This window comes from Equus przewalskii, chromosome X (genome assembly GCF_037783145.1).
Source record: "Equus przewalskii isolate Varuska chromosome X, EquPr2, whole genome shotgun sequence".
NCBI lineage: Eukaryota > Metazoa > Chordata > Mammalia > Perissodactyla > Equidae > Equus > Equus przewalskii.
The window spans coordinates 19,335,603-19,361,241 of NC_091863.1; the positions used below are offsets into that span (position 1 = coordinate 19,335,603).

Sequence of the window (25,639 nt, forward strand, 5' to 3'; positions counted from 1 at the left end):
TTAGCCTGGGACAGAAAACATACCCCTCTTCCTCAGGATGCAGGAGAGGAGGCAAAGATGCAAGGAGTTGTGGGTAAATTAGGGTGGGAAGGGCAAGACGAGAAGGTAAATGCTACCAAGAACACCAAGAATCCCGCTGAGGCTAGGAACCACAGATCTGTTACGATGCCCCGACATGACTTCCCTGGAGTCGTCAGCGGCACAGGAGTAGGAATAGAGAATTTGATGAAGGAATTAACTCCAGGGAGCCTGCAGTGGAAGGAAACCCGCCTCTTTCCAGCCCCCCAATACCTCCCTGGGGCTGAGCAGAGTCTCTGACCTTAACAGAAATGCTTAGTAACAAATGGGACAACTTCCAAAGGTCCGGCACCATGTCTGCCCTCCACGACATCAGTTAACAGTTTGGGGAAGAAATATTGTACCTGATTCCACAAATATTTATCCTGTTTTTTTTGCTTCTGACGTGCTACCTGAGGATATTACTATCATGTGATGGGATGACATATGGCATGACTGACTTTGGAGACTAGGAGTCAAGACCATTAATTAGCCAGCTGTCTGTCTTCTTCTGCAAGTAACTTTCTTGGAAGTAGAAAATAATTTCACTGTGAAGACTTAATTGTGAATGAGGAAAACGAGTGCCCTTTAAACAATAAGGTCCTGTGATTTCAGTCGGATGAGTCTTAAAATCGAGCCTCAAACCAGAAGTTGGGTACTTTGGTGCTCAGGTTGATTCCTATATAAATACCTAAATGGTGACTGTGCCATCCCTGAGCCTTAGCACATGTCAACAGAGGCTCGTGGAGACTACTTGGGAGACATCTGAAGTTCCCATGCCCTGTATGTATACACTACAAGCCTAGGGCAGGTGTCTCTTAGGAAACCTGATGGTCATGCTGCGGTGGACAGGCGAGCACAGGAGAACTCCTCACCTGCTTCCTTTATATGCTTGTAAACATCATCAGAGCCAGCGGAAGAGTAGGGGATGTCATCATGGGCCACAAAATCAATCTGTTGGAGAGACAGAAGAGTGATGTCACCACTGGGTTGGATGTGCATGTCTGTGATTTGAAAATGCCTTTTTGAAATAAAGCAGTTGTAATAAAGCAGTTGAAATACGCAGTTTATAATGTGGATTTGAATCCTTGACTGAAAGGTATTTCCAACTGTCTCCATTTCCACGAGATAACTAGACAGGTTTCTCTCCTTCGCTGGTCCCTCTTTCTTCTCCTACCTCTGACAGTAGGTTTTCTTGGCCTTCCGTTCTTCTGCCTCTAAACTTTCCCCCTTCAGAGAACTCATTCATTCTTCAGATTTTAATCACCCCTGCTATGATGAGGAACCCAAATCTCTATTTCCTGTCCCACTGATGGCAACAGGCCCTCACACTTAAATCATGTTTTATATTGTAGAGATGAATTCATATCTCTTTCCTCATTTGATTCTCACAACCACCTTGTGACCGCAGGTAGGGCACATATTACTATTTCAATTGGGACATAAGGTTCCTGAAACTAGAAAGCTTCTCAGATTTGCCCAAAGTCACCCTTTTCTCTTTCATTACCCACTACTGTCATTTTAAAATCAACCTGTCTGGAATTTAACTCATCCTGAAAACTGGTACCCCCTTCCAATGGCACCTCTATTTTTCCAGTTTACCTAGGCCCCAAACACCTTGGACTCGCCCTTCTTTCCTACTTCCTTCACTCTCCATAGCACATAGGTCACAAGTTCCATCGGGGTGTGTGTGTGGGTGTGTGCGCGCGCACCCATCACTTCCTCTCCATCTCTTCTACACCAAATCCTTGGCCCTGTCACCTGGATTATTAATACGAACTTGTACCTGACCTTCCTCACTATAGGCTCGCTCCTCTCCAAGCCATCCCTCTGTCACATTTGGTGGGGGGGCGGGGGAGTGTCCTCCTTAAACAGAGTTTTCTTCTTATTACCCTTATGCCTGCTGATCTTCACTAGTTTTCTCTTTCCTACTACATCAAGTAAAAACTCCTTGCCTAGCTCTCAAAGCCCTTTATCACAAGGCTTCACTCCACCTCAAGAGTTAGAGTAGCAGTTTAATTTTCCCGGGTATGATTCCTGCCCCACCGCTTACCAGCTACATAACTCATAAGTTGGTGGTAAGGATTCAATCAGGATTGCTCAACCTCAATACCAGTGACATTTGGAGCTGGATAATTCTTCGGTGGTGGTGGGGTCTGTCTTGTGTGCTGCAGGAGGCCTAGCACCCCTGGCCTTTACCCACCAGATGCCAGCAGCACCCCTTTAGTTGTGACAGCCAAACGTATTTCCAGACATTGCCAAATGTCCCTTGGGGGCAAACTCACCCCCACTTGAGAATCACTGGATTCAATGATATAATTACATGTAAAAGTGCTTAAAAATAATAACTGGTACACAGTAAGTACTCGATAAATGTTAATTATTATTATGTATTATTAATTCTATTCTTAGGACTCAAACTTAGTTCCTCCTCCTCTCTAATGCATAACAACAACAATTTCTCAGGGTAATCATGAGATTGAATGCGATTCATACAAGAGCAAGGCACTGAGCACAGTGCTGGGCGCATGGTAAATACCCAATGAATGGCAGCCATCATTAGCATCATTCGTATCCCCATAATGCCCAGCACAAGTGGAATATACAATAGATGCTTAGTAAAAATGTGTTAGTGATTGCTGGAAGTAAATCATATTGTAGTTTTTCCTTTTTCTTTTTATTCTCGCTGGGAAATTGTCTCCTCTGCTATTACCCATGCACATTTATCAGTGTTCTCTATTCTCTTCTGCATCGTGAATTTAAAAATAGAATAGAAAACTCTTAGAACAGCTTAATCTTATTTTTTTTGTACTGCTTATAAAAGGAAAGAATAGCTCCTAATGTGGGGCTGGTAGGGAGATACAAAGCACATAATTTGATGCAGATCAAAAGAATTTCTTGTGTTTTCAGCTAATAAAAATCTTATATCAGTAGGAGTCTCAGGGTCACAAAATCATTGATATAAAGTTCATTCCTTAGAGGCTGACCTCTGCCCTTCTGGATAAGACGTGTGTTCATTTGTTCCATGAAAAATGATGCCTGTGAATCTATCAGCACCAATAATGAGGATGGTGATGATGATGATGACAATGACATTTTTGGAGCTCTTGCTGTGGGCCAGCCAGTGTTCCAAGGGTTCTACTTAGATGATCTCATTAGATCCTCAGAACAGCCCCCTGGGGAAAGGGCCAACATCACCCCTTTCACAGTTTAGGTAAGTGAGTTCAACATCTTGCTCAAAGTCCCACGTTAGGAAGGGACAGACGCACTTGGACCTGGGTGGTCTAGCTCCAGAGCCCACAGTGAGGAAGTGAGAGGATTATCAGTCCCCAGGCTTGGGCAGAAGAGAGGTGCTACATCAAATGACACCACATGACAGTTCCTGAAGTCACCTCTTTTAGCAATTGGAAGACTTTGGGCTTTCTGGGTGTAGGCTACAGAACCAGACTCCCTAATTCTGCTACTTAGAGAACGTGGAAGAACAAGTACCTTGTGTTTTTCCAGAAACTCCGGTGTGAGCGTCCACGGAGCATCTCTGATGACTTCATCCACATAACGACAGTGTCTGAGAGCTTCATATCTCTCTGCTTCGTTCATCACAGTGAAACCTTTGAATTTGTGGGTGAGGTCATCACTGCAAACTGAAACAGGCAATGCATTAAATGGCTGGCCCAGGCAGCTCACAGCCACCCCGCTCCAGACATGGCTTCCTCAGCAAGACAAAAGGAGCTGAGCCTCGCTAGGTGCACGGCATAATCAAACTCAGTTTTTTACAGGAACAAAGGATCAGGAAAGTGAAGCAAGGTGAAATCCACCAGAAATTCAGAATTTCATTTTAGTGCTAATTACAACTGCATTCTTCACTGTGGCTTTTATTAAAATTATTCTCCACACTACCTAATGTGACTTTCACATCTTTTTATTTCCCTATCCCACCCTTCAGTGAAAATTACTTTCCAGAAATAAAATGACCAAATGAACAGAGAAGAGAGAGAAGGAGAGGAACCAAGAAGCCTGAATTATAGGAGGTTTGAACAATCAGTTCCAATTCCTTTACTAGATCATTGTACTTTACTAAGTACATGTGCATGCATACCCGTGTGCACACACACACACTTCTGTTCCCTGGTCTGATGTCCGGTCACTACACATCAGGCCACACAATCAAGAGGAGAAAGTCATAAAATAGAAGATCTGATCTAGCAGAGTTCATCCTTCCCACATCTCTTATCCTTTCCAGATCTCAGGTTCCTGAATCCTCAAATGGGGATAGTATTATCTCCATTATCAGCCTTGGAAAGGATTTACATAAAAGTGCTTTGAAATAAACTGAACAATAAATATTATTCATTATCCTATCCGAATATATTTTTGTTGGCAAAGGCAGCTTTCCTGAACTCTCCTACGTGTCAGGAAGAAATTGCAGTACAGTCCCTATGGGTACAGTTCCCAATATCCTGGTGAGGGTCTTGCTACAGCCAGACTACCCTGATTGCTCCTTAAGATGAGTTTTTCGCTTTAAGGTATTATGTACACACAATAAATTTACAAATTTTAAGTATACAAGATGTGTTCTAAAACAAAAATATGATCGTTTTCTTGGAACCAAATCATGACCCACATCCAGAACCAAATCTGGCCACAGAGTAAGTGCAGCCAATGGCCACATCCAGCGTCCTTGGAAAACCTCCTATAGCAAGTCCTCACACACTCGGCATCCAAACCAGCAGCAAAACTTCTGGCTCTGCCTTCACAGTGTGCCAGGAAGCCATGTTCTTCCCGCCTCCTTCACCACTCCTTCCCTGGCCCATTCACCACCTCTCCCACGAATTATTGCAGTGGCCTCCTAACTAGTCTCCTGAGTCCGGCCTTGCCCACCCGCAGCAGCCTGTTCTCATCAGCCAGCATGATCTTATTAAAACCTGCCAGATTGTGTCATTCCCAGGCTCGGAACCCTTCCCATCTCCCTCAGGGTAAGCCAAACTCCTCCAGCGGCTACAGGCCTCTACAAGATCCACACCCCCGCCACTCCTTGCCTCTCTGACTGTATCTCCTATTGCGTCCCAACCCCTGGCCTCCTTGCTGTTTCCTGAAGCCACCAGGAATGCTTCTCCTCAGATCTGGGCTTTGCACTTCCTGTTCCCCAAACCTGAAACCCTTGAGTTCCAAAGAGCCACAGAGCTCAGTCCCTGTCCCCTCTCAAGTCTTCCCCGACCACCCTATTTAAATTGTGATCCCGCCCCCACCACTGGCAGTCCCCATCCCCTCCCCACTTTACTTCTTGCCATGGCACTGGTCACCATATAATTGTCATATTTAATGTTGCTTATTGTTGGTGTTCTTCTCCTAAAAGATAAGCTCCTTCAGGATGGGAACTTTTGTCTGTTTTATTTTCTGATGGCCCATAGTGGGCTCTTAACAAATACTTGTTGAACGAATTAGCAGTGCCTGATACATATAGATCCTCAATAAATGTTTACTATGATTTAAAATAATAGATGTACATTTATATGCAGGCACTTTTCAATAGTATATATGCAAATAAGAGATTAACGTGTCTCTAGATGCACATGTGTATGCCTATATATCTCCTATACATATTTCTTGGGATGTTGTATAGACATATATAGAATACAATACAACATAGAAAACGTTGTAGCTGTTTACATTATCCAAACACCATCAACCACGTGGTTGGCTCGAAAACCTTGAGGAGGATCACAATCACCTAAGGAGCTTGTTAAAATAAAGATGCCCAGGCCCCACTCCCCAAGATTTCGATTCAGTGGGTGCTGTGGCCTGAATGTGTCCCCCCAAAATTCATGTGTTGAAATCTTAATTCCCAAAGGTAATGATATTAGGAGGTGGGCCTTTGGGAGGTGCTTAGGTCATGAGGGTTCCACCTCATGGGGCTAGTGCCTGATAAAAGAGGCTCCAGAGAGATGCCTAGCACCTTCCACCGTGTAAGAAAACAATGAGAAGGTGCCAGCTGTGAGTCAGGAAGAGGGCCCTCACCAGAAGGAGACCATGTTAGCGCCTTGATCTTGGACTTCCCAGCCTCCAGAACTGTGAGAAATAAACTTCTGTTGTTTTTAAGCCACCCAGTCTGTGGTGTCTTGTTGTAGCAGCCCGAACAGACCAAGACAGTGGATCTGGAGTGGGGCCCAGGCGGCTCTATTTTTGACAAGCTTCAGGGACAATTCTGATGCATACAATATTTGAAAGCCCCTGAAGCATATTACGAACATCTTGAGTAAAGAGCCCAGCCTGTTTTTACATCACCCATCATGCCCAGCTGTGGGGGATGGGAGGGGGCAGGTAGTTGGGCCATAATGACTATGTTATGTATTGATTCACTGACTGTGTTGGCTTTTGACTCCATAACTAGGAATTATTTCTGGTCCAAGCTATACAATCTAAAAATTGATCCAAGACTTTAAATGTTCTTTTAGGACTTTATTAAAATACTACCTCAAGAAGCATATTAAGCAGAAATGGATTTCGGATCCATCAATTTTCTATTTTAAACAACACAAAACCAAGCCAGACCATATTCTACCCCCTTCTGAACCTGCACCCCAGCAATTTGATATAACTTCTAGATAACTGAGATGATGGCCTCCCAACAGAGCACACAGAAAACAAACATCCTGTTTATGCCGAGACGGGGTCCTGTTTTCATATCCCAGGAGTGACCTCAAGAAGCAGCTGAACACGCTGACCAGTTACTGTCTCAACATTAATTACGCCCAAAGCAGCACCGTTGTTCTTGAGTCTTGGCAAATGCACTCTGACAAGCAGATGGAGAATTCTGAGCAGTGGTGTTCCATGGATGAATTCACTGAGCTATCCAGGAGCCCATGCTGCAGCTAACCCATCCTGGCAGCTCTCTATGCTCAAAATAAAATATTACCAGTATCCCGCAGGAGAGAAAATACAACATAGGGGTTGAACTTTAGAGCCCAACAGACGTGGATTCTAATCCCAGCTCTGCTACTTATCACTGGGAGAGTGACTCAAACTCTCTAAGCCTCAGTTGTCTGCTTTTAAAACATGGTGAAGTTTTGAGAATTACATGTGATCACATATATGAGCAAACAGTAATGCTTAGTGACGTTTGCTAATTATTAATAGTAGTAGAAATTTAGGGCCATTTGTGGCGATCTTCATTTGTGTTTTGGGTTCTGTCTTTTCCCGGCCCCCACTCCAAGAAGGTGCCCAGCCTCTTGATACAAACTCCCCCCTCAGAAGCTGTGAAGTGCAAGTTGTTGGTAGACAGCCTGCCTTCCTGAATACTGTTTTCCCCAAGCCAGAGCTCCGTGGGAGAATTCTGTAAGGAAGAAGATCAAGAGAGAGAAGATTCCTCCAAACAAAAAAAGAGGCCAAAGGTCTGAGGATCCCACAGGCAGCGGGAGCCAGCAGCAGAGTCTCAAGAGGGATGAGGACATGGTGCCCTAAGCACTGGGGTTCCACCTGGGCACGGACTGCAGGTGCCTCCCCTTCCATAGGCGCAGTGGATCTGCTTCCTTCTAGAAAATCTATGGACTCAGATGATAAGGGTAGTGCAAAAACAGCACTAGGCTGAAGACTGGAAGCCCCTTCCCTGTTTCTACCAACATTTTGGAATCTTGTTCGACTCTAGGGAGGTACAGAGAGCCCAACAAGGACTGAGACTGAATTTCCCACGAGTCAGGCAAAATGGCCTCTTAGAGAAATATTTAATTTCAGTTAAAATACAATAGAGCATAAACTCATGTTTATGAGGTAATATCTATATCTGTTATAGTAGGAGTAGTATTAATTTATTACTGTTATTTTTTTATTCCCATCTTGTGGGGCAGAGGTGGGTATCTGGTGACTCACATCCTTATAAAACATTTTTTAGGGAAAAAACTCTCTGATATAAATTTTAATTTCTTGACTTGTTTTTTAAATGAACTTTTAAATTAAAATGGAGGAAAAAAAGGATTTTACAACTAGGTAGTTTCAATTCACTAAAACAACACCAACAGGATGAGCTTGCATAAAAGAATTTCCAAATTATTACTGGCTACATGCTTAAACATTAGAAACACAGGTATTACAATCATAGTGCAAAATCATGGCAGTTTGTGGCGCCTGTTACTGCCTAAGGTTGAGAAGTAGACTGTAGGACCTCCAGTTATCACAGTTTCTGGTTTTTGGAGCAATGATTTCTGCCAAATACCAAGTATTTCAAGCAAGTACCTGTCTGTACCCTTGCTCCGATCACAGTGGTTTCATGAGCAAAGTCCTTGCTCTAACCAGGGGGAATTCCTACAACAAACCTACCTGCAGGTGTAAGAGGGCCCACAATTAATATAGCAGCTTCCTTCAACTCACCATAAGCGTTGTATTTGCTAACTACACACACAATATCAAGAGCAAGTCTTTCAACCAACAAGACAGAATACCTATTCATAAAGGGCTCTCTGACTTGCCTCACTATAGAAATGTCTGCCATTAAGTTGGTTTGTGATACTCAAGCAAGATAGTCTAGGCAATGGTCTTCAAACTGGGGCACACATACCTCTGGGGATACACTAAGACTTTTCAAGAGGTATACACGCGCAGAAAGCTTTAAAGGAATCAGTTTCCAGATCCTCAACTTCCACGGTACCCTTTCCTAAAATTAATGCACCCGAGAAAGCCTCTGTGTCCAAAAGCACCTTTGCTCCACTTTAGAAAAGAAAGACACCATTATTCAAACCTTCCTGTGTTGCACTGCAAGAGGTAGGAGGCGAGACTTCAGGTCAAACCAAATGGAAACCTCGTTTAAGGACTATTCAAAGCACCACGAACCTGTAAAGGCTTCCTGCCTTTCCCTGTCTGACACGCATTTCCATTATAGGTGAAGCCGGGTGTTAGAAACTACATATGGTAGAGTGGAGAATAATGCAAATTTTTGCCGAACAACTTTGCCTCTTCCTTCTCCCAATTGTCATCAAAGGACACAAGGATCTTGAGGAATAAGGCCCAGGAATTCAAAGCAAAAGGAGTGTTGGAAAGAAATAGCAAATGCTAAAAATGGCTTTTTCGTGTAGTCAAGGGTAAGCATTTTTCCAGCTAGTCTCAATACTCATATTGAATCCTAAAAATGCCTTTTCTCTTTTAGTTAAGAGTAAGCATTTTTCCCAGCTATTCACTTCAAAATCACTTCAATAAGCCAAAGCTGTGTAGGCTGGTACCACTGCTTCTTAGAAATGTAACTGGAATATCTTCTGGAATTATCAAATTTTTCAAAATACATTGGAACAAACAAATGGATAAAACATTTACATGACTTTATTTCAGATTTCATATGCATTACAGGCATACCTTGGAGATATTGCAGGTTAAGTTCTAGACCACTAAAATAAAACAAATATTGCAATAAAGTGAGTCACACAAATTTTTTGGTTTCCCAGTGCATATAAAAGTTATGTTTACACTATAGTATAGTCTATTAAATGTGCAATAGCATAGGTCTAAAAACAATGTACATACCTTAATTCAAAAATAGTTTATTGCTAAAAAATGCTAACCGTCATCTGAGCCCTCAGTAAGTCATGATCTTTTTGCTGGCAGAGCGTGTTATAAAAAATGCAATATCTGCAAAGCACAATAAAGTGAAGCACAATAAAACAAGGTATGCCTATATTTAAAAAGGAAGCTGAAAATCTATTTGATCAACTCACATCATAAAAGACTTATTCCATTTACAGATAATCCTTATCCCATTTCATCTTCCAAAATGTTTATTATTTTCTGTCTCCTCATAACAAAAAATAAAATATCTACTGACAAATTTTTTTTAGTAGTATATTCCGTTTTCTATCCTTGAATACATAGGAAAAGTATAACCATGGTGTCTAATAAAGATAATTAAGTCATTTCTGATTTTATATTTTATTTTATTATACTCAAAAGTCAAATCAGAGTTTGATACACACACACCAATATTTAGAGAAGGAATAAAATGACTTTTTTTATCAACTCCTCTCTTTATAAATATCATATAACTTTATCAGTTACATTGCATTACTATAAATTAAGCACACTGATTGTCTCGTTTATAACTTATTATAATTACCTCATTTTAATCTTTTTTTTTTTTTTTTGAGGAAGATTAGCCCTGAGCTAACTACTGCCAGTCCTTCTCTTTTTTTGCTGAGGAAGCCTGGCCCTGAACTAACATCTGTGCCCATCTTCCTCTACTTTATATGTGGGATCCCTACCACAGCATGGCGTGCCAAGCAGTGCCATGTCTGCACCCAGGATCTGACCAGCGAACCCCAGGCCGCCAAGAAGCGGAACGTGCAAACTTAACCACTGCGCCACCGGGCCGGCCCCTCATTTTAATCTTGACTGATTCTATCTCATACAATGCATTCTATAATTTATTTCTCAGTAATTTTTATAAAGCTTCTTGAAATACATTTGAATTGAAAAGACTTTTCCTCTCAAAAAATTAAAAATAGAAATACTATGTGATCCAGCTATCACACTACTGGGTATTTATTCAAAGAACATGAAATGAACAATACAAAGAGATTTATGCACCCCAACGTTCATTGCAGCATTATTCACAATAGCCAAGACGTGGAAGCAACCTAAGTGCCCATCAACAGATGAATGGATAAAGAAGATGTGGTATATACATACAATGGAATACTAGTCAGCCATAAAAACAGACAAAATCGTGCCATTTGCAACAACATGGATGGACCTTGAGGGTATTATGTTAAGCAAAATAAGCCAGATAGAGAAGGACAAACACCATATGATTTCACTCATATGTGGAGGATAAACAAACACAAGGATAAAGAGAACAGATCAGTGGTTACCATGTGGGAGGAGGGTGACGGGGTAAAAGGGCATGTGCATATGGTGACGGATAAAATGTAGACTACTGGGGGTGAGCAAGGTGCAGTCTACACAGAAACCGACAGATAATAATGTACACCTGAAATTACACAATGTTATAAACCAATATGACCTCAATAAAATAATTTAAAAAAACAAAAGACTTTTCCTTGGTTTCTAGGTTTTTAGTAGGTTTGCCAATTAGGCTAGATGATGTTTTCCACAAATTTAGTAAGTTAAAACTGCAGCCCCAAGGTTTCGTTTTTTTAAAAAGAAAAAAGTTTTAAGCAAATGATAAGAGCATTTTATCAAAAATTATTGGAGCGGCAACGGTATAATAAAATTACCAATATTTCCATTTCCCCAACCCTTTCTGAGTATATCTGGTTGAATAAGTTGCTTTCAAGTAAAAGTGTAAGGGTTATAATTAAAAGTCATTTGAGGGGCAAGCACCATGGCCGAGTGGTTAAGTTCGCGCACTCTGCTTGGGCAGCCCAGGGTTTCACTGGTTCGAATCCTGGGCACGGATGTGGCACCGCTCATCAAGCCATGCTGAAGCAGCGTCCCACATGCCACAACTAGAAGGACCCACAACTGAAAATACGCAACTATGTACCAGGGGGCTTTGGGAGAAAAAGGAAAAAAAACCTTTAAAAGTCATTTGATAAGTTTTGGTAAAGCCTTTTTATTATACTTCCCAGAGAAGGAGAAAGCAAATTATTCTAATACTTTGGAAACAAATCTTTTTTTCAGGTCAGGTCATTTCTAATCCATTCCTTGCAACAAATTTGAAAGAGGATCTTAACAAATTGTCACTTGATAGAACATTACAATCATTTTGATGACAATAATAATAAATTATTTTTGTGATATTTGGCAAATAATTCACGATTTCAAAGTTTGAGTGGCATTGCTATAACAAACTTCTTCCATTCCTGTCTAAATATTTGTGTGAACAAAATATTTCAGCACTTACATCTATAACAAGGAAAAATAGGTATAACATCAATGTTAAACCCTGTCTCATTCTAGCAATAATATATTCATCCACAAATAATGAGATCCCCCTCATCTCATTTAAATGTTAGAGAACACCAAACAGAATAAATGCCAAAGAAGAAATCTAGAAAGAAGCCAGAGGGGAAAATGAAAAACATCTTACCTATAGAGGAGTAAGGATAAAAATTACATTGGACTTCTCCACAGAAACAATGCAAGCAAGAAGAGAATAGAGTGAAATATTTACAGTGTTGAGAGAAAAAACCCCACCAACCTAGAATTCTGTACCTGGCAAAATTATTTTTTAAACGAGGAGCGATCACTTCTTGGCCTTTTGGCTAAGATCAAGTGTACTATCTGTTCTTATCAGTTTAAAAGAGAAGGAGAAATAAAGACTTCCTCAGACAAACAAAATTGAGGGAATTTGTTTCCAGTAGACTTGCTTTGCAAGAAATGTTTTTAAAAGTTCTTCAGAGAAAAAAAAGTTTTTCAGAGTGAAGAAAAATGATATGGGTCAGAAATTCAGATCTACATAAAGGAAGGAAGAGCAGTAGAGAATGAATAAATGAAGTTAAACAAAACTTTTATTTTTCTTATTCTTAATTCATCTAACAGATAATTTGTTCAAAATAATAACAGCAACAATGTGTTCAATTTTATGTACATATGAAATGAATGACAGCAATGATATGAGGGATGGGAGGGAAGAATTAGAAACATTTTGTTTTTGTAAGGTACTTGCACTACTGGTATAGTGTTATTTGAAAGTGGACTTGGATTAGTTTAGAATGTATATTGCACTCTAGGGCAACCACTAAAAGGTAAAAAAAGAAGTATAATTGATATGCCAAGAAAGGAGAGAAAATGGAATTATACGAAATGCTCAATTAAAACCACAAAAGGGAGAAAAAGCATGGAAGACAAAAGTAGGAACAAAGAACTAAGACAACAAATAGAAAACAGAGACAACGTGGTAGATAGTAAACCAACTATATCAATAATCACTTTGAACGTCAATGATCTAAATTCACCAATTAAAAGAGATTGTCAGAGTGGATCAAAAAACAAAACCCAACTATATGTTGTCTACAAGAAACCCACTTTAAACATAAAGACACATCTACATTAAAAGTAAAGGGACGGAGATACACTATGCTAACACTAATCAAAAGGAAGTGGGAATAGCTACAATAATTTCAGACAGAGCAGACTTCAGAGCAAGGAAAGTTATCCAAGATAAAAAGGGGCATTACACAATGATAAAGGGGCAAATATTCTAAGAAAACATAACAGTCCTTAATGTGTATGTGCCTAACAACAGAGTCAAAATAAGTTAAAGCAGAAACTGATAGAACTGCAAGGAGAAATAGATAAATCCACTATTATAGTTGAAGACTTTAACACCCCTCTATCAGAAATGGACAGATCTAGCAGACAGAAAATGAATAAGGACACAGTTAAACTCAAAAGCACCATCAATCAACTGCATGTAATTGACATCTACAGACTGCTTCATCTAACCACAGCAGAATATACACCCTTCTCAAGCTCACATGGAACATTCACCAAGATAGACTACATTCTGGGCTATGAAACATACCTTAGCAAATTTAAAAGAATAGAAATAATACCACATCTGCTCTCAGACCACAATGGAATTAAACTAGGAAACAACAGAAAGACAGCTGGAAAATCCCCAAATACTTGGAAATTAAACAACACACTCCTATATAGCACATGGGTCAAAGAATAAACCTCAAGAGAAATTTTTTAATATTTTGAACTTAATGAAAATGAAAACATAACTTATCAGGATTTGTAGGATTCAGTGAAAATAGTGCTTAGAGGGAAATTTATAGCATTGAATATATATATTGGAAAAGAGAAAAGATCTAAAATGTATAATCTAAGTTTCCACTTTAGGAAGCTAGAAAAAGAGCAAATTAAATCCCAAGTAAGCAGAAGGAAAGAAATAATAAAACTCAGAGCAGAAATCAATGAAACTGAAAACAGGAATCAATAGAGAAAATCAATGAGACCAAAAGCTGGTTTTCTGAAAAGATTAATAAAATTGGTAAGCCTCTAGCCAAGCTAACTAAGGAAAAAAGAGAAAAGACACAAATTACTAATATCAGAAATGAAAGAGGGGACATTACTACAGATCTCAGGAGCATTAAGGGATAATAAAGGAATATTATGAACAATGCTACACCCACAAATTTGATAACATAGATGAAATGGACCAATTCCTTGAAAGATAGAAGCCGCCAAAACTCACACAAGAAGAAACAGACAATCTGAATAGGCCTATATCTCTTAAAGAAATGCAATCAATAATAAATAACCTTTCAAAAGAGAAAGCACCAGGCCCAGATGGGTTCACTGGTGAATTCTACCAAACTTTTAAGGAAGAAACCATACCAATTCTCTACAATCTCTTCCAGAAGACAGAAGCAGAGGGAATACATTCTAACTCATTCTATGAGGCTAGCATTACCCTAATACCTAAACCAAGGACAGTACAAGAAAAGAAAACAACAGACCAATATCTCTCATGAACATTGATGCAAAACTCTTCAACAAAATATTAACAAATCAAATCCAATAATGTAGAAAAAGAATTATACACCTCAACAAATTGGGATTTATCCCAGATATGCAAGGCTAGTTTAACATTTGAAAATCAATGTAATCCATCACACTAACAGGCTAAAGAAGAAAAATCACATGATCATATCTATAGATATAGCAAAGCATTTGATAAAACCCAATACTCATTAATGATAAGAACTCTTAGCAACTATGACTAGAGGGGAACTTCGTCAACTGGATAGAGAGCATCTACAAAAAACCAACAGCTAACATCATACTTAATGGTGAGAAACTCAAAAGTTTCCCACTAAGACCAGGAACAAGGCAAGGATGTCCCCTCTCACCACTGCTTTTCAACTTGTACTGGAAGTCCTAGCTAGTACAACAAGACAAGAAAGGGAAAGAAAAGCTATACAGATTGGGAAGCGAAGAAGTAAAACTGTTCTTGTTCACCGATGACATGATTGTCTACATAGAAAATTTGAAAGAATAGACAAAGAAACTCCTAGAAACAATAAGCAATTACAGCAAGGTTGCAGAATACCAGGTTAATATACAAAAGTCAATCACTTTCCTATATACAGGCATACCTAGTTTTATTGCACTTCACTATAGTGTGTTTTTTATAAGACACTTCATCAGCAAAAAGATTACGACTCACTGAAGGCTCAGATAATGGTTAGCATTTTTTAGCAATAAAGTATTTTTTAATTAAAGTATGTACATTTTTTTAGACATAATGGTATTGCACACTTAATAGACTATAGTATATTGTAAACATAACTTTTATATGCACTGGGAAACCAAAAAATTCAAGTGACTCACTTTATTGTGCTATTTGCTTTATTGTGGTGGTCTGGAACTGAACTCGCAATATCTCTGAGGTATGCCTGTACCAGCAATGAGTAAGTGGACTTTAAAATTAAAAACACATTACCATTTACATTAATATCCCCCAAAAGTGAAACATTTAGGTTTAAATCTAACAAAATATGTACAAGATCTATACGAGGAAAACTACAAAACTCTGATGAAAGCTATCAAAGAAGAACAAAATAAATGGAGAGATAGTCCATGTTTATGGATAGGAAGACTCAATATTGTCAAGATGTCAGTTCTTCCCAACTTGATCTATAGATTCAATGCCATGCCAATCAAAATAACAGCAAGTTATTTTGTGGCTATCGATAAACTGATTCTAAAGTTTACATGGAGAAGCAAAAGACCCAGAATATCCAAATCAATATTGGAAGAGAAGAACAAAGTTGAAGGACTAGCACTACCCAACTTCAAAACTTACTATAAAGCTACAGTGATCAAGAAAGTGTGGTATTGGTGAAAGAATGGACAAATAGATCAATGGAACAGAATACACAGCCCAGGCATAGACCCACATAAATATAGTCAACTGATCTTTGACAAGGGAGAAAATGCAATACAATGGAGCAAAGATAGTCTTTTCAACAAATGGTGCTGGAACACTGGACATCCACGTGCAAAAAAATGAATCTAGATACAGACCTTATACCCTTCACAAAAATTAACTCAAAATGTATCATAAATCTAAATGTAAAACACAAAAGTATAAAACTCCTAGAAGATAACATAGGAGAAAACCTAGGAGACCTTGGGTATGACAATGACTTTTTAGATACAACATCAAAGGCACAAACCATCAAAGACACACCTGATAAGCTGGACTTCATTAAAATTAAAAACTTCTCTGTGAAAGACAATGTCAAGGGACTGAGAAGACAAACCACAGACTTACACAGAAAATACTTGAAAAAGACGTATCTGATAAAGGACTGTTGTCCAAACTATAGAAAGAACTCTTAAAACTCAACAGTAAGAAAATGAACAACCTGATTAAAAAATTGGCAAAAGATATAAACAGACACCTCACCAAAGAAGATATCCAGATTGCAAGTAAGCATATGAAAAGACGTTCAACATCACATGTCACCAAGGAATTGCAAAATGAAGCAACAATGAGATACCACTATATGCCTATTAGAATGGTCAAAACCTAAAAAACTGACACCACCAAGTGCTGATGAGGAAACAGAGCAATAAGAACTCTCATTCAGGGGGCAGGCTCCGTGGCCGAGTGGTTAAGTCACATGCTCTGCTTCAGCTGCCCAGGGTTTCGCCAGTTCGGATCCTGGGAGCAGACATAGCACCGCTTATCAAGCCATGCTGAGGCAGCGTCCCACATGCCACAACTAGAAGGACCCACAACTAAAAATATACAACTATGTACCCTGGGGCTTTGGGGAGAAAAAGGAAAAATAAAATCTTTAAAAAAAAAAAAAAGAACTCTCATTCATTGCCGGTGGGGATGCAAAATGGTACAGTCATTTTGGAAGATACTTTGGCAGTTTCTCACAAAACTAAACATACTCAACATACAATCCAGCAATCCCGCACATTGGTATTTACCCAAATGAATTGAAAACTTATGTCCATACAAAAACCTGCACACAGATGTTTATAGCAGCTTTATTCATAACTACCAAAACTTGGAAGTAATCAAGATGTCCTTCAGGAGGTGAATGGATAAATAAACTGTGTTACATCCAGACAATGGAGTATTATTCAGCACTAAAAAGAAATGAGCTAGCAAACTATGAAAAGACATGGAAGAACCTTAAATGCATATTACTAAGTGAAAGAAGCCAATCTGAAAAAGGTATATCCTATATGATTCCAGTCTTATGACATTCTAGAAAAGGCAAAACTATGGAGACAGTAAAAAGATCAGTGGTTGCCAGGGGTTGGGCGGAGGGAGGGATGAATAGGCAGAGTGCAGAGGATTTTTAGGGCAGTGAAACTATTCTGTATGATATTACAGTGGTAGATACGCGTCACTATGTATTTGTAAAAACCCATAGAATGTACACAGGTTACCACATACATTTACCCAAGAGTAAATTTGAATGTAAACTGTGGACTTTGGGTGATAATGATGTGTCAGTATAGGTTCAGGGACCGTAACAAGTGCACCACTCTGGCGGGGGATGTTGATAATGGGGAAGCTATGCATGTGTGAGTATATGGGAATCCTCTGTACTTTCTGCCCGATTTTTCTCTGAATGTAAAACTTCCCTAAAAAATAAAGTTTATTAATTTTTGAAAATGTCAATATTTACAAAATATTCCAGAAATTACATCTTTTATAACTATTTAAATTTAGGATGGAAAATTTTAGATGTCAACTTAAAAATTTTCAAGAAGGTATATAGCTTTTCAAAATTCTTTTAGGGATTGTGGGAAACAAAGTTTGAACACTCTTAGTCTAAGACAGTGGTTTTCAATAGGGTCTTTACCACCCCCAGGAAGCATTTTTGGAAATTTGTGGGGCATCTTTAGTTCTCACAATGATTGGAGGAAGCCATTGGCATTCGGTGGGCAGGGTGCCAACGATGCTAAATATCTTGCAATGTGTGGGGCAGCCCTACATGAGAATTTTCCCACATCCCACAAGATTTCTAAATGTCCCTGAATAATTATTTAAAATTATCTGGGTCTAGAACCTAACTTTGTTTTACATATAATCACAAAGTATTTCTGGAATAGCTGCGATAGATGCTGGATTTCAGAGGAAGGCAACTACTGTATACATCAAAGGAAGACTGAACTTTGCCTTGTCTACAATTTTACCAAAATCTGTTTGCCATAGCAGTGCTACTGATGGGATGTGAGCTCCAACACCATGCTCCTGTAGAAGTCTGCCTACACACAGGAGGTTGGAGACTCCAGTTAACAGACTCACTCAGAATCAAATATAATTAAATTAGTGGAGACACACGAAATACGAGATCACACTGAATTTTATTAATAGAGTGGTTAAAAATATTTCATAGTATTGTCATCCAGTTATTTTAAATGGGATAATAAGAACAAGAAATCAGTGGAGGGGGCTGGCCCCGTGGCCAAGTGGTTAAGTTCGCGCACTCCACTTCTGCGGCCCAGGGTTTGGCCAGTTCAGATCCCGGGCACGGACGTGGTACCGCTCATTAGGCAACAAACACTGAGGCGGCGCCCCACATGCCACAACTAAAAGGACCCACAACTAAAAATATGCAACTATGTACTGGGGGGATTTGGGGAGGAAAAGTAGAAAAAAAAAAAAACCAGTGGAGAAAATAACATATTGAAATTATTTATTATTTATTGTCTATGTTGCTCATGGTTTTTCACTCTTACTCTGTCCTATACCCAGAAGTCTACACACCACTTCTTCATACCTTCGTGTAGTACTGCTTCATTTCCCATTCGTACTCTAGTACCTGTCACCTACCAAAAGATACGGTCTTCAAGGTGATCTTAGTAGTGTAACATGCTCTTGGCTTCCATGGAGAACCCACGTAATAGGCATTGCATTTCTTTGTAAATCTGCTACAGGGGACAACATTCATTGGATTATTCAATGCTCTTTATGCAGCAACCCTCTGAAAAACTTACTGCAGAACTCAGGGCAGGAAAAGCTAGTTCATCCTAATGGAGCAGTATCAGGTCTAGCAGCTGAGAGTTAGGGAATGATTGTGTGGCTCCTTTGCCGTGGCTGCTAAAAAGTTCAGGATATCTTTTTGGGGGTTTTCTCCTTCTCTTCTGCTTTAATTCTTGGCTCTGAATTCCAGTCCATATTAATTTCTCCGAGTATTAAATCATCTGTGCTTTTATGGAAAGCTGCCTTAAGATATACAAATCAATGAAACAAGGTGTCGCTGTAGCTGCCATGTCTTCTCCACTTGTCTCAACACAATTGTCTCGACTGGTGAGGAGAATGCTGCACAGGGAAGGTTCTATGTCCTGGCTGTTATGTGTCCTTACTTCATTCAGGTCTCTGCACAAACGTCAACACTTCAGAGGGGCCTCCTCTGGCCTCCCTACCTAAAACAGCCCTCCGTCCCCCAACCAGTCACTCTTTTCTCTTACCCTATATTTCTTCATGGTACCACTACTATTTGTTTACTGGGCAGTGTCTGCCTCCTCCTCAGACTCTCAGTTCTCTGAGGACATAGTCTGCTTTGCTCACGGCTGCATCCTCAGTGTACAGAAGAATGCCTGGCACATAGTAGGAACTCAATAAGTAGTTGTTCAATGAAGGACTCATTCAGGGAATCAGTGCAACCATTGGTGCCTAATGACCTAGAGAGCCTCTGAAATTAATTTACCGCTTTCTCCAATTTACAAGAATGTACTGAAAGCTGCATATTTCCTTTGATCTTACTTTGGATGTGACAACCCAGGGCCATGGCTAGTGTTCCCGTTAAGTGTGACCCACACCTAACCACCTCCAAACTTGGGTCGCCAAAATGACCAAAGCTCACACACTGCAGAGGTCTCTCCAGGGCCCCAGCAGCTTGGGACCAGACTCCAGGTGGTCATGCTCACTCAAGAGATGGTTTTCCACTCAAGATAAAGGAAAGTGAACAAGGGATGGGTTCCCTGCCTGCCTTGGGTTCCCTCTGCACGACTTGTTCAGTAACCATTGCCTTTTATCATCTCTTCCTTCTGGAAAGAACTCCATTCACTAACCACGTGGTCACTATCCTCGGCAAAAACTGTAGAAGGGTTCCACTTAAATATCCAAAAACTAGTTTTAAGCTTGCAGAAGATAACAAAATACCATAAAAAGCAGGTACACAGTCTCTTACCAGCACCTTTTTTCTCACAGTAGAGGTCTAAGGGTTGATGGTGCCTAGTTCATGTAATGCCACAAAAACTGACCATGGTAAAAGGATATGCTGCTTCTAGAAGCTACGGAGGTGAGATGCAGGTCTCCCTAGTGAGATACTATCCCTTTTACCCAAATTGAAATCTGTGGGCCTTCTGGAAGAGGAAAATTTCAACCCACATCTAACCACCCTTCTCTCTCCACAAGCTTATAAAGTTAGTCAGTTCTTTCATTGTGAACCAAGATTACTTGAGTATATAAATCTCCATTTCTTTAAGACACTGTGCATAAATTCAACTAATTAGGGCTGTCATAAGCCACAACTGTTAGCATGACATCGTCCTAAGTGCTGTGGGTCACACAAAGGAAACAGACCATGACCTCGTTTACCCTTAATCACCCTGAACGCTGTCAGCTCTCTGAGACTTGAAATCAGAATGATACTGCTTTTCTCCTAACCCTCTAGAAAATTTTAGAAACGTAAATTGGATCATGCCTCAAACACAAGAAGAAAAGCATTAATGGAAAACATGAAGTAGATACCCTTGGTGGTATTATTAGTCTGTCTCTCTCCTGGGATCAGTGGTGTATAATCCTATGATATAATTTCTCCTATGGTTTTTCACCCGTTATTTTAAATTTCAGGCAGTGAACAAGTGTGCCAGTATGGGCTGAATCAGGAGCATTAACAATGTGAGATTTTAATGATGAACTTTGAAAGGTGTCCTTTTCAGGAAGCACATTATAAAGGAGTTTTCTAGATAAAGAAAAAATGTACTTCTTACCTCCTACCAGCAAGTAGCTGTTGGGAAACAATGTTTTGGCTTGCATAAGTGCCCTTGCGTGACCCGAGTGGAAGAGGTCAAATATTCCATCTGCATAGACTCTGACAGGCCTGTCAACTGTGGAAGGAAAAAAACATCATCAATAGAACTGTAGAATAAGGAATCCCAGTTACCTGATTCTTCCCTCAGGATAGCACTGTAAGAAAGTTTACCTGGATAAAACACGATGTCTGCGTACCATTGGTTTCAAATGAGTGCATGAAACTAATTTTACAAAGAAGTTCTTCTAAGGACATCACAGCAGAGTAAAAACATAACAAAATTAAGAGCAACCCAGAACACACATTTTTAGCCAACAAGAAAGACAAGCACAGAGCACTGGGGAGTTCTCTTGATCCCAAGTGGAGTCTCAGCCGACTGAGCGGGCAGATTCAGGCAGAGTGGGCATAGCCAAACGGTTGGCAGAGTCAGCCTAGTGGAATACCAAGGCAGGAGTAACTGAGGAACTCAAGGAAAACGACAAACGACTTCATCCTTGAGTCTGGCAGTCCTGAATGAAGACACCCAGATCCTGTTCCTAAAGGCAGTGTTGTGCTGGAGTCTGCTCGTACTGCTCAGAGAGACAGCTACACACCTTTTTTCCCAACTCCAAGTCACACCGGTAGTCTGAAATCAGCCTTGGTAGGAGTGTTTACACCACAAAAATTGGCAAGTGCTACAAATTAGGGCTTATTTCCCTCTGGGGGACCAACTGTTAAACATTTACCAGCATACCACTGCACAAAGGTCACTCTGTAACCTCTTCAGTATCATAAGAGATGGGGTGGGGGACGACACATGCCCCAAAGGAGGAGAGTCAGGATGTAACAGTTACATGTAGGCGTGGTGCTCAGGACTGGAGGCAAGGGACCAACACTACAGTCTTTCCTAGGGAGAAAGGTCAAGAGGGAGGAGGCCACAACAGACACGCTCAGTGGCATATGGTGCTCTGGGAAGTGCCATTCCATGAGGAAGAGGGAAACACTTCACCCCAGCGCCCTGGGAGCCAGGAGGCTGTGCTAGAAACTGTAGGATGACACTTCTGCTGAGCCAGCCCAAAGACCCATCCCCTCAAATAAGAGGGGGACATCGAGGGGTTGGGTGTCAACTTTTCCACCATTCTGGACTCTCAACAAAGGAACTAAAAAGTGAAAATATGGTGAATGACAAGCTAAATATGGCAAACTGAACACACACACGCTTATCTCCACTTCCTCCCAAACACCATAAGAATTACAGAGAAATAATTACAGAGGTATAATCCTGTAAAGGCAGAGAAAACAAGAAAGGCAACGACAGTGGGTGAGAGATGTCAAAACATTTTGGAAAGTTGATTGTTAAGTGCTGAGTCCCTACAGGGAACAAGAGTCTGGGGTTGGGGGGCAGGTAGACAAAGGGATTGCTGGTTTGTTGTTATTTTTAATAAGACTAAGAGTCCTACCGACGTTTTAAACTACATGCTTGTATTATATTGATGTTATAAAAATAAATTTTAAAAAAGAAATCAATGCAAACTTTTGTTGAATGATCTTTAAGAGTTAGATTTGAAATTGTGATTATTTCTTGACGTAGTACAACCTCGTTAATTTGGAACATAAATTAAAAGGAGTGTTACATTAATAGATTCAGATGATACAATGTTTCTAATAAATTAAATTTCTCTAATAAAAAAAACTCGAGAGACTTTATGTTAGATCGGGAATTGCAATTATTCCCAATTATACACCATTTTGAACAAACAGAATTGCCTTCACAGGATTATACCGTATTCTAAATAAGGCACAGTAAATAGAAAATGCTTTGAAATAACAAACCATCTAATGAGGGATCCTTGATTTCAATGCTCTTATTCAATTTGAATTCAATTGAGGAAAATTTGTTTTAAGATATAAAGCCCAAGGGAAAACAGATGGCAGTTTTGCACAACTTTTTGTTACTGATTCAGAGGTGATCAAGACAGATGAATTCAGGAAGCAAGGAGGAAAGGAGAGAAAGATGACATAATTACTGAGAAAAAGGCCATTTAGTAAATCTTTGAAGAGTATTTGTGGAGCTGATTTTGCAATAAGCCCATTTTTAAAAATCGTCATGTGTCAGCAATTTCCAGACTGGGAAACTGCAGGACCAAAAAAATAAACCAAGTCTCTTCAATAAGCTTATAAACTTCAAGGAAAAAAAGAACAGAAAGAGATGGAGAGGGGACTTGGAGATTAAGAAATTTAACAGACATCTCAACATGTTATAATGTATGGACATTACTTGGATTTGGGTTCAAATAACTATAAATAAATGATGACATAAGACAATTGGGAAGTGGAACACTAGATATTTGATGACATTAAAGAACTGTTAATTTTTTAGGTGAGATAATGATATAGTGGTTATGTTTTTATAAACAGAGTTCTTCTTTTTTTTAGACATATATAAAGAAACATTTATGGATGAAATGACAGGAAGCCTGGGATTTCATTTCAAATAACTCAAGAGGGGAGAGTAGACGGGGGTGTGGTGAGGCAACACTAGCCGCGGACACAGGAAGGGCCATTATGTCGGTCCGCTTCTGTGTATGTTTGAAATTCTCTATAACAAAATTTTTATTAGAGTGTGGCTTTTTTAGTTAGTTTGTATGTTTATTTGTTTTAATCTTTTTTTTTTGAGGTTTTTCTGGGCACCCGTTTAGTCATCTGGGGACTCTCCAAAGTGTCCACGTTGGGAACCACTGGTCTGTGAAGCTGGAGGTTTGGCAATGATCACAAGTGAGAACACAACTATTGCATGGCATGGAAGAGAGACCTTGGTGGCTCCTAATGATCCCTCCCTCCTGGTGTTCATACCTTTGTGAGAACCCTCCCTTTGAAGCGTGAGTGGGACCTGTGACTTGCTTCTAACCAGTAGAATATGGCAAAGATGACAGATGTCATTCCCATGATTGTGTTACATTACATAACACTCCATATTGCTAGCAGAGTCAGTCTTTCTCCCTTGGTGGCTTTGAAGAAGTAAGCTGCCATGTTGTGAGAGAGCCTATAGAGAGGGCCACAAAGCAAGGAACTGCAGGTGGCCTCTAGGAGCTGAGGATGGATGGCCTCTGGCTGACAATCAGCAAAAAGCTATATCACTGGTCTTACAATTGCAAGGAAACAAATTCTGCCAACAACCTGAGTGAGCTTGGAAGCAGATCTATCACCAATCAAGCCTCCAGATGAGAACGGAGCCCTGCATGACCCCTTGAATGCAGCCTTGTGAGACACTGAGCAGAGGACTCAGCTAAGCCAGGCTCGGACTTTTGACCTGTAGAAATTATGATATAATAAATATACATTGTTTTAAGCCACTAGGTCTGTGGCAATATGTTATGCAGCAGAGAAAACTAATACAATGGCATTAAGCCTTTCTGCCCATAGATTATTATAAATTTTTTAAGTATTTCAAAGTAAATTCCTGTTTATCCTGAATAGCCAGAGTAAGGTATATCAGATAAATGTGAGGTTCTGATAAAATGCATGTCCGTATGCCATACGTTGATTGCCATGTTTCAAACAATTTAAATATAACAAACTACACATAACACCAAAATGATATTCAATATTTGCTTGAGGATCATGGATACAAATAATGACCACGGTACAGTACTGTGGGGAAAATTTGATTATTTTAACTTCCTGGATCTTGCATCAAATTTTTATAAGTTATTCAGCACTTATAAGTAAATGAAACGGTGAAGGGTGCTATGCTTACCTCACATCTCACGCCATATACACAAATTAACTCAAAATGGATCATAGACCTAAATGTAAGAGCTAAAAATATACAACTTCTAGACAAAAACAGGGAAAAATCTTAGTGACTTTGGGTTTGGCAAAAATTTCTTTAACAAGACCCAAAAAGGACACACTAGAAAACCAAAACCTTTTTTTTCTTCTTTTTTTTTGAGGATGATTAGCCCTGAGATAACATCCGCCACCAATCCTCCTCTTTTTGCTGAGGAAGATTGGCCCTGGGCTAACATCTGTGCCCATCTTCCTCTACTGTATATGCGGACACCTACCACAGCATGGCTTGATAAGTGGTGCATAGGTCCATGCCCAGGACTCAAACTGGTGAACCCTGGGCCACCAAAGCCAAGCACACAAACTTAACTACTGCGCCACTGGGCCAGCCCCAAGAAAACCAAAAACTCGATAAACTGGACCTTATTTACAACTTTTGAAAAAAGATTTTTTTTAATAAATAAAAACTTTCTCTCTTCAAAGGACATTTTCACAAAAATGAAAGTCAAGTCATAGACAAGGAGAAAATATTTGTAAAATATATATATCTGATGTAAGACTTATATCTAGAATATATAAAGAACACTCAAAACTGAATAAGACAAACAACTCATTTTTAAAAAGGGCAAAAAAATTGAACAGACACTTCACCAAAGAAAATAAATATATGGATGGCAAATGAGCACATGAAAAGATCCTCAATATCATTAGTCTTTAGGGAAATACAAATTAAAGCAAGGAGAAATCACTTCACACCCATTAGAATGGCTAAAAATTTTTAAAAATATACTGACCATACCAACTGTTGGTGAGGACAGAGAGCAACTGGAACACTCATACACTGCCAGTGG

The 25,639-nt window shown here is 39.7% G+C and overlaps 1 protein-coding gene and 1 pseudogene across 10 annotated transcripts in view; one reads left to right on the forward strand and one right to left on the reverse strand.

Moving 5' to 3' along the window:
- PCYT1B (phosphate cytidylyltransferase 1B, choline) overlaps positions 1–25,639 on the reverse strand; it is a 152,393-nt gene that overhangs the window by 69,840 nt on the left and 56,914 nt on the right. For all 10 annotated transcript variants that reach the window (XM_070604966.1, XM_070604967.1, XM_070604964.1 and 7 more), the window contains 3 exons: positions 20,980–21,096; positions 3,547–3,698; positions 933–1,011 (listed from right to left, as the gene is read on the reverse strand). In XM_070604966.1, coding sequence (XP_070461067.1) covers positions 933–1,011; positions 3,547–3,698; positions 20,980–21,096 — 348 coding nt within the window. The remainder of the gene's footprint in view (positions 1–932; positions 1,012–3,546; positions 3,699–20,979; positions 21,097–25,639) is intronic.
- LOC139081251 (U2 spliceosomal RNA) lies at positions 12,238–12,408 on the forward strand (annotated as a pseudogene).